The sequence below is a fragment of the Triticum dicoccoides genome, chromosome 6A (assembly GCF_002162155.2).
Source record: "Triticum dicoccoides isolate Atlit2015 ecotype Zavitan chromosome 6A, WEW_v2.0, whole genome shotgun sequence".
NCBI classification, from domain to species: Eukaryota; Viridiplantae; Streptophyta; class Magnoliopsida; order Poales; family Poaceae; genus Triticum; species Triticum dicoccoides.
The window spans coordinates 52,205,392-52,215,251 of NC_041390.1; the positions used below are offsets into that span (position 1 = coordinate 52,205,392).

The 9,860-nt window shown below is 44.6% G+C and overlaps 1 protein-coding gene across 1 annotated transcript; it reads right to left on the reverse strand.

Annotated features, from left to right (window-relative positions):
* Positions 1-6,703: 6,703 nt before the first annotated feature.
* Positions 6,704-7,804, reverse strand: LOC119317984 (aquaporin NIP3-3-like). Its single transcript, XM_037592488.1, has 4 exons — positions 7,592-7,804; positions 7,082-7,516; positions 6,924-6,985; positions 6,704-6,851 (listed from the first exon to the last, which is right to left on the reverse strand). Exons 1-4 carry the CDS (start codon positions 7,802-7,804, stop codon positions 6,704-6,706), a joined length of 858 nt encoding a protein of 285 aa, XP_037448385.1.
* Between the last annotated feature and the right edge of the window lie 2,056 nt (positions 7,805-9,860).

A 9,860-nucleotide genomic window follows, 5' to 3' on the forward strand; every position in this document is an offset into this window, starting at 1 on the left:
CGGGGGGATAGGGCCATATAGGCCAGGGGAAGTGTGGGGTGGGCCGGACTGGTTGGGACGGCCAGCTGGTCCGAGGTCCATCGAGGGGGTTCCTTTTCATTTTTTTGTTTTTGGTTTTGTATTTTCCTTTTCTTTCATTTAATTCCTATTTTATTTACTGGTTGGTATTTTCTTTTAGTAGCAAAAGATTTTTAGTTGTAGTTAAAACTTGGCACATAAATACCAAGTTTTTAACCTACAGCCACACAAAAGGTTTAGACCGAAAGGGGACTTGTTCAAATATTTTTAAAATTGAAAAGGCCAAGTAGTTTGCTGCTGGACCACTTAATAAATCCCTAGGTATTACTAGGTGAGTCAAATATTGTTGGTTTCAACATAACAATGATAAAGGGAATTTTTAGAATAAGGTGAAATTTTTAGTTTTTTCTGTTCGAAGAAATAATTTATTTGACTTTAATTTAAATTGAAAATGGCTTTGATTTTTATCAAGTGGGAATTTAGCTTGGCTAGCCTGGTGACACGGCATCATTAGGGTGAGGTTACTGTAGCTAACCACTGGGGGTGTTACAAATATCCTCCACTACAACAAATCTCGTCCTGAGATTTAAGAGGTGGAATAAGGGGGAGAGTGTTGGTTACGAAATTCTAACGAATCTTCTCGGTCATGATTGCTCTTCTCGAAGAGATCGATCCATTACATTGATGTCTTCATTCCACTGCTTTAGGTCATCATGATGAAGTCCTCATCCTTTCTTCGAAAATTTCATCATAGTAACAGAAGGACAAGGGGTAACTTTGGAAGAACGGACCTTACAAGGTTGACTATCTGGCAGATAACTCAGGGAATATGGTAGAAAGTAACTCTTGAATAGATACTTAAAAATATCGAGAGTAAAGTAAGAAGGTACCATGAGAAGTTTTCAATGGGAAAGCAATCGTTCGATGGCCTAATTAGAAGGTGAAAGGGCTTCAGAGCAACGAGAACAAGTATTGCGTCTGATACCAGAATATTTCACTAGGCAGGTGGCCCGTGAATTACATATGAAGTCAAGTGCGAGGAATAACTTTGACAACAGGGTGTATAGGAGAGTCAGGTTTCGATCCTGTGGAACTATGGGTTATGGGCCCACCATGTGAGTTAACGGTAGGAAGGGCGGTGACGTCTTGTATGCCCATGTAGCCAAGACTGTCAGTGGATAGCCTGTCAGTTATATCAGCAACAACGTCAGTACCAAGGGCGAGGGACGAAGAGAACCATCTTCCTGCTCGTTGAACGAGGCGGACCAATAGGCAAAGTTCTCGTCCATCGGTGGTTATCGGAATGTCATCAACAATAGTAACAGGGTCTTACCAACACAATTGTACACCTAGGCGTTTACATAAGCAGAAGAATATTATTCCTTAGATCATATAGATCACCGGAAAGGTTAAACAAACCAATGTAAAGGAAATGTGATCATCAGATTAAACAGAACAATGGAAAGGAAAATGTGTTTAAACACATATTTCAGGGGTATATCCTTTCCAAGGGCAAGCAGAGCATGATATCCATGACGGGATATAACATAGAAAACCCTTTAGGAAAGGGGAGAGAAATTTCATGCCATTACCCATACGACGGTGTTTGGATAATTGATAAAGAAAATGTAGCTTTGTGCTTCAAATGTTCTTATTGAAAATCGGAGTACCAGTGACATGCTTCGAGATAGCATTGCCATGGTTTTCAAGCAAAGGTCAGACTCTGGATACACAAAGGATCCATCGGGAACAACTTGTAGAATAAGTCTTACAACTTCCTCATGGATGAATGGATAACCTTGCCGAAAAGGAAACTATAACACTAGGTGCTCCGGCTAGGCGTGCTAGGAATGACATCACCTTACTCGGTCATGTAAAGGTGTTATAACTCCTGGAAATATGTTCCAACCATCTTATCTGACCGAGATTCAGATCTGATTGGTGTCAGGATACCTCAGACTCAAGATGCATGAGAAGAAAAAATGCAACACAAATTGACAAGATGACATTGTAAGATCCTCGGGAAATGAACTATGGAAGCGAGTTCCGAAACAAGAGTTCATCATTAAATCAAGGAGAGGGTGAGGAGGTGGTTGATGGACTCAGCGCCAATTCATTGAGATTTCCAAAAAGATGGATTTCCACAATTATATGAACAAGGACATAACATTTGCCACATCAAATGATATAATGATGTATGCTCGAGGAAAACATACACAATTAACATTGGTTGAAGGGTGCACCCGAAATATGGGCTTAGGTAGCAGAATCAATGTTAGAATGGTGATTCAATAATCAATGGCCTAAGGGTGTAATGTTGACCATCAACTCCAAAGCAACAGGGTTGATAGAAGGGCATAATCCAAATAACACCATTCACCTGTTGGTATCCCGGTTAGAAACAACACAAGAAAGAATGGTGATGGTGAGAAGTATCACTATACCAAGAATTCTTAAGAGGTGGAGCAATTCTCACAACATCCGATTCTCCGGCTTAGGTTCAGCTGGCAGGAGTACCTAGCCGAAGCCTCCGATTCAGTGGACCAAATTGCGGCCATGGAGGACCTCACACCGTGCAGCTCCATTGACAATATCACAAGACCGGCGATGATGGTGACGACGACCGACGAAGGTGACTATTGCAAGAGCCTAAATTTGGATTACAAGTTCTATGGACAATAATTCTAAACACACGGACGTTTACATGGCCCAAATTTGGGGGGTGGTGATGTAGTTCGACGCAAAGGAGCTTACCCGCTTCCAGGTCTAGCTCATCAGGTTCCTGGTGCGCAATGCGGCAGATCTCGAGGAGGTGGTCGTCCATGGCGGGAAGGGGTACGACTCGAGCCTCATGACCAAAAGGTGGGGAGGTGGCAGCGAGGACAAAGAGGCTCCCCTTCGGCAACAACAGGTCCTGCTCCACTATGTCCGGCTTCGTTGTGTGAGTTCCCTCCGCCGCTAAAAGCACCGACACTTGCACTGGCGCCTCTGGCCAAGCTTTGCTCCGACAAGGTCCGCGATGGGTCGCACTTTTATGACGACGATGTCGGTGATGAGGTCGAGGAGAATCTACCCCCTAGGCATTTCATGTGTGGTGGTAGGAAGAAGAAGTGGGCCTCGCCGGAGTGTTTTCGTATGAGACTGAAGGCGAAGGGCATCTTGGTCATGGCAGATTAGAGGAGAGGAGTTGCCAGCCGCTACCATCGTCATCGTAATCGTCAGAGTTGGCTTAGGGAAGAAGGAGAAACCAATTAACCGATCAAGGGTCGTCCCCGTCTCTGACTTTTGCTCCGCAGAGGGTGGCGTCGTCATTTGTATTCCCGCCGCTCAGTTGAGTGAGGAGTGAGGACCCTCTTCTGCTCCAAGGAGTGACGAAGTCCATCATCTATATAATGTTTTCAGAATTCAGCTGACTTGCTTTAAGAATTGTCTCCTCTGTTTGGTTAAAGCCCTGTTTGGTTCGGCTGTGGATTTCTAAAAGTAGCTGTGAAAAATCTGCTGTGGAAAAACAGCTGTGGAAAATCTGATGTGAAAAACATGTAGGTCATTTGGCAAATCAACTGATACAACTTTTTTCAGATTTTGGCCCGCAGCGGAATCGGATTTTGGAAAGCACGTCCTGGGCTGCTTCCGCTTTTGGTTCAGATTTTGGCAGCGGATTTCTAAAATCGGATTCTGCTGGGTTCACCCTTTGATAAAAGCTGAACCAAATAGGACCTAAAGCTAGCTAACTTCGCTATTTCTCCACTGTTTTGGCTAGGACAATTCAAAAGAAAGTACAACATATAAATGTTCATTTCTCTATGTGTATATATGCTTGTAAACTTCTATTTAAAAGGGGAAAATGTGCCCTAAGAAAAAAACTGAATTTCTGGTGCTCTAGGTCAGAATTTTTTTCAACCGCTCGAAGTTGAATCCGGGTAGAGGGTAGTCAAATATTAGCATGTCTGATGTGATACAAACAAGCAAGAACTATGTCTATGATTTTGGTAGGCAGGGTTGCTGTTGAATTCTCAGTTTCTTGGCATGGCAAGAAGACGAAATCCCTGATTGGTCTGCTGCAATCTGAGATCTTGTAGGATTATGTCAAACCCTCTTTAATGAACTGCGCCCCAGAATGTCTTAACAAATGAACATCTCTTGGTTTGTTTCTCCAAATTTCTTAACTAGTCGAGGTTTGTAGGGAGATGATAGTTACTCTGTTTTCAAATCACTCATGTTGCTGTTGTAGGCTTGAAATTACCCTTATATGAAGATCGATCTCATGATTAAATGCCCCAACCTCTCCTAGGGACAGTTTTGGCGATGGACCCGAGAAGTGGCGAAAGCCTCATATTGACGAGGTATCTTATATTTATAAAAAATGTTTCTTGCCAATAGGCCAATGGCGGAGCCAGGATTTAAGTAAACCCTAGGCCAAAAAAAAGTTTGGTGTGAGGAAAAAACTTAGCATCCATAAAACTACAGAACTCAATTGCGTAATAAATTTAGAACTTAAACACAATACTTAACAATACAACAAAATAAATAAAACATGACAAAAACTACAAAGAACAGTATGGGATGCAAAACAGTACCAAGTCAATGGTTTGCTTCATCGTTGCCTTGATTCCCTCGAGCTGAAACCTTGGGCGTAGACACTTCCGCTGCGGGCTTCTGTTGAATTTCTACAACATGAAATGAATTTGACACAAAAATGAATCAATTTTGAGTTTAGAAATACAGCAATCTATTCACACACCGATCTTTCAATTAAACTTTAGTTGAATTCAACAGTACACATGACACTAGAGTAGTAGAGTGTACACAAACAAACTATGGAGGGAATCAATTAACCTGTCCTGAAAGAAGTTGAGTCATCTGGTTTGCAATTGATTTTTAGATGCAAGATTGACTAGTGGTTCCATTTGTAGTAGCCTTGCAACCGTCTGTTTTACACCGATTCTTTTGGTGGAAAGAAAATTACCAAGGGGGCAGCGGCCAGGAAGGTGAGCGGGCAGCCGACCATTGGCGCGCGCGGGGGGAGGGGGAAGGGAGGGAGGGGGACAGCCCCCCAGCCATGCACAATTTTGTGAAGGAAAAAATAGCTTAGATGGGAGGAAAATTAGTATTTTGGCCCTTCAAATGTTAACATCGTGTGCCCCCCAAAGGAATTTGGTGTAGCTCTGCCACTGCAACCGATGGTCGAATGGGAGCATCGAAGCAGCGATTGCGAGCAACAACACTTGCGCAAAAGATGGCGGATGCCAGCAGCTGTGCTGGAGTGTGACACCCCCAAATATTAGTCATGTCATTAGCCTAATTAATAGGCCATGCCACTCTTATTGTCATAATTAAATTGCATTTAGAAAATAATCCCACTCTCAAATTTGGTTCAAATTCAAATTCAAAAACATATAATAAAAGATGTTTTCTCAAATGGCAATTTAAAAATGTCCGCACCACATGAATTCCCCAAACAATTTTAAAAGTGAAATAAACTTTATTTGGATTACTAGTTTGACCGTTTATCTATGACCATTTAAATTTAAACATAAATGAACATCCCTAGTTACCTAAAACTTTGTGTGTTGCACCAAAATATTGTATTTGAATTATATGTGTTGCACCTAAACATAAATTTGAACATCCCCTAGTAACCTAATCTAGCTCCGAGCAAGCTTTGGGGTCACCAATTACATTGTGGAGATTACCCCGACCAATATTTACGAGTTCGGTGACTGCCCCAAGGGTTGCCATTTGTACGGGTTCAGTGACCGCCCTCAAGAGTCCCTTAGTGAAATCACGACACCTTACATTCTGCGAGGGCATGGGGAGCATACGGTGGCCCTAGTGGCATTTTGAGGAGCATTGTGCCTTCACACCACTCTACGGAGATTAGCATCTGTAAGGGTGTGAACTTCAGGATACATCATCGTCACAGTGTGCCTCGGTTGTCTCTTACCTGAACTCTTTACTTATGCACTTACTTTGTGATAGCCTTCGCGCTTGAAGTTATATATTTTGCTATCACTTGGTTGTTTATCTTGCTTAGCATAAATTGTTGATGCACATTGCTTAGCCTAGTATATTTAGGTTTTGTGCTTGATAAATTAAACGCTAGTTTTTTCCTGTATTTGTTCAAGCCTAAACTGTAATTGTTTTAAAGCGTCTATTCACCCCCCTCCCCCTAGGCGGCATCCACGTCATTTCAGTGCCCCTGATAAGGACCAACTCCTCGAAGCCGTAATCGTCACCGTAGAACCCTTGAATCAGTCTGAATAACCTAACACCGATTCTCGTTGTCGCATACGCCTGACACGAAACCCTAAGCTTGCGCCCCGTGCGGAGCCGGCATGAATCTATGTCGAAGCTCCGTCTAATCCGACCCAACAGACGAAGTTGAGGAGCATCGGAGGCCGGAAGACTTAGATCGAGAATTTTGAATTGCTAGTGTATCCAAACCCATAGAGGCTATATTTTGATGATCAAACTGTATTTAGGCAAATCCGTGTGCATAATTTTGCAACATTGCTTAGTCATGACATTGCAACACCTACAAGCTTGCTCATATGTCATCCCAACAACAGTGTCCCAAAAGAATTTCTTAAAGTTACAGTATATTAATTGACTTGCATCAGTGCAACTGCATTCATGCATAAAATTCTACAACAGCGATTCGAGGCTATGACGGTCTAGATATGCATCAGTGCTTAAGTGCAATATAAGCTCCGGTCCCGGCGATGGCGCCGAGCGGCGGCGCAACCATGTAAACCCAGATCTTGGTGTACGTCCCCGTGGCGATGGCCGTTCCCAGTGTCCTCGCCGGATTCATCGATGCTCCTGTTGATTCTCTGCATGATCACAACTAAACATTTTCAATTGTGATCATATGAAAACAACTGTAGAATGATCATTCCACTTACGCGGCGATGAGAACGTTCATCATCAGTGCTGCCCCAGCTGCAACTGCTACCAGCTCCTTCACCTATTTAAAGATCATTTGGCAGTTCGAGTAAGTCAGTGAGTGAGTGAGTGAGTGAGTGAATGAGACTGAGAGATAATATAATCTGGTCTTCCGTACTGCTTTGGGATCGGTGGCGACGGCGATGATGGCGAAGAGGAGGATGAACGTGATGATGAACTCGACGGCGAAGGCCTCCAAGGTGCCTATGGACGGCACGGTCGTGACGACGGCGCTGAGGTTCACCGCCGGGCCCGGGTGGTAGATCGCCTTGGCCACGAACGACGCGGTGACGGCGCCCATGAACTGAGCGGACACGTAGGGCGCGAGGTGCGCCCACGGGAGGTGCCCGAACACGGCCATGGCCACGCTCACCGACGGGTTCAGGTGGCTCCCCGACACGTGGAAGAGCGAGGCCACGATCACGAGCACGGCCGCGCCCGCCGTCGCCGCCACGCCAAGCAGGCCCAGCGCCCCGCCGTGCATCTCGTTCATGATGGCCGCCGACAGCACGATGAAGACGAGCAAGAACGTCCCCAAGAACTCGGCCATTGCCTGACAAGAAACATCCAAAATCAGCAAAGCCCCATCTCATGCGCGCGCATGAATTTCATGGCAAAAAACGCGGACCTTCTTAACCAGATGAACGACCGCCGTCTTCGGGTCGGGCGACAGAGATTTCTCATTCTCGTCGTCCGACGCGATTGGCACGATCTTCACCGAAGTCGACCTCCGAGGCATCATGGCTGGCGTTGCCCTTGCGTCGCTCATGCTGTCCATGGAGAAAGCTGGGTTGATGTTCAGAGAAATGTCGGCGCTGCCGCGAGCCCTGCTCTCCTCCATCCTCTCAAATTTAATCACCGATGCAGCGACCTAATTATGCTGTTGCACCGTGTCGAGTGACCAGTTGATGCTTGGTGAGGACTGAGGAGAGAACTGGTGAGAAGGGTATAGTGGAGAAGCGTATATATAGTCGTCTATAATGGAGGTGGAGCCCTAGAATCGATTTGATTCTAACGAGCCTGCAATGTTTTGGCGGGCACGGCATACGTGTGATGCTTGTTCAAATTGAAGAAGCTGTGATTTCACTGGCTAACCAGGCAATGATTAGTTCATTGTCCAATCAGAAAACTGATGACAATATGATATTACTTCTGTCAATGTCGCTGGTTCATTCTCCTTTTTACTTGGTCAAGCTGTCTGCGCTCCAGGCCACCAAGATAATCAAATGCTGTCGGGAATTCTACTTCTGCTGAGTCTTCACTTCTTTTTTTGTCCTTATTCGATATGTATCTTCTTGGTGTGCCTCATCTGCTGGCTAACTCCACATGCGAATGCCGTTTCGGTATCTGAATTCTTAAGATTCTACTATAATATTTTCGTAGCAAAAATTACTATAAGATTTTCCGAAAGAGGAAATTACACAAATATACAATATTAAGGGCTGAGGTAACGAATAATCACAAATTTAGGGATTTTTAACAAGAAAACCACAACTCAAGGACTAATAAGCTACAAAAGATACAAATTCCTTCCATTAGTCGCGTATAATGAGAAATATGACGTGCATGTCTCAAGCCGATGTGTCCCTCTAGTCACTTAGCATATGGAACCCATCCGCCACATTCCTCGTTAAGTGACAAATCGAAGTAATTCGTGTCTTTAGTTTCTGATTAGTTCTAGAGTTGTGGTTTTCCGTCACCTCAGCCCTAAATATTGTGTATTTGTGCAATTTCCTCTTTCCAAAAACTCATGTGTCGGAGACAAGCCTAGTGTGCCATTGTGATGTTGATTATATTCTTTGTTCGTTTGCCTTTAGTAACATACGGGCACCCAGAAACCGTTGGATTTTGAATGGACGTTAAGACATATAATCCAAACATGCTAATATGAGATGGTTTCTTGAAGTTGACACCGATGGATCTGTTTGTAAGTAGGAGTAGTACATATCAGGTAATAGCTCAAATCACCAAGTATATCAAATCCACGTGCCGGCTGGTATGCAGCTAAGACATAGAGTCCATTCCAAAAGCATATTGTCCTCTTTTTCTCCCTTGATTTTGTTGACCGGTCCTCTCTTCTCAGCTGCTCAACACTGTCTAACCATTGCTCCATATGGTTGTAGGAGAGCACCTCATCTCCTCATCCTTGTCATCTCCCATTTGTCCGCGTACGAGGAGAGCACCCTAGTGCGAGTGAAATATTCCTATGACCGATGCGCCTATCATTGTCATCATACCTCCTCCCTGTGCCTATCATTGCTCTAGACATCTGCCAGTTACCAACAATTCCCATTCTTTCTCCCATTTTTAGAGGTGTGCATAGGCTTGAGGGACCGGTGGACGGCTTCTATGGTGGAGCGGTGCTTCCTATGACGCATCGACGACGTCGAGTCTCAGCGTGGTGGCGCCGCAGGGTCTCGATTTGTGATGATGAACGCGCGTAGGGTGCTGGTGTTGTCTGGCGCCATGGTGACGTCGACGGCAAGTCTGGCAAGGTGGATGCGTCAGTACCTGCTCTGTAAATGGATCGATAAAAGACGGTGGCGACGGCCTCTGCAGTGTGCGCATGCGGTGTCTGCTGAGGGTGCGTCGAACCGTTGTGTGACCCAGATCCGATAATTCGGCTTGGTCGGGCCGGCCGGCTTTAGATGTTGTGCTTTGGTGAGGTCTGGGTATATGGCCCCGACAATCTGCACCCCTTTATCAAGTAGATAGGAGTAGCGACATATGTCATCAAAATAATGGCTTCAAGTATATTGATGTATTACTTTGTAAGGTCTCGATGAATAATTAATAAAATGATTGCATGCATCGCATTGATGCAGAGGCCATGAGTCATCCTCCTTTTCGAAAAAATGAGATACTAGATTAAACTGCCATGTAGTACTACCCCAAGA

Excerpts from the sequence above, each read along its gene's own strand:
- LOC119317984 (XM_037592488.1), bottom strand. The coding sequence starts at position 7,804 with ATGGAGGAGAGCAGGGCTCGCGGCAGCGCCGACATTTCTCTGAACATC. Across the intron at positions 7,517-7,591 it reads TCGTTCATCTGGTTAAGAAG|GCAATGGCCGAGTTCTTGGG; the intron begins GTCCGCGTTTTT and ends GTTTCTTGTCAG. Across the intron at positions 6,852-6,923 it reads ATGAACGTTCTCATCGCCGC|AGAATCAACAGGAGCATCGA; the intron begins GTAAGTGGAATG and ends GTGATCATGCAG.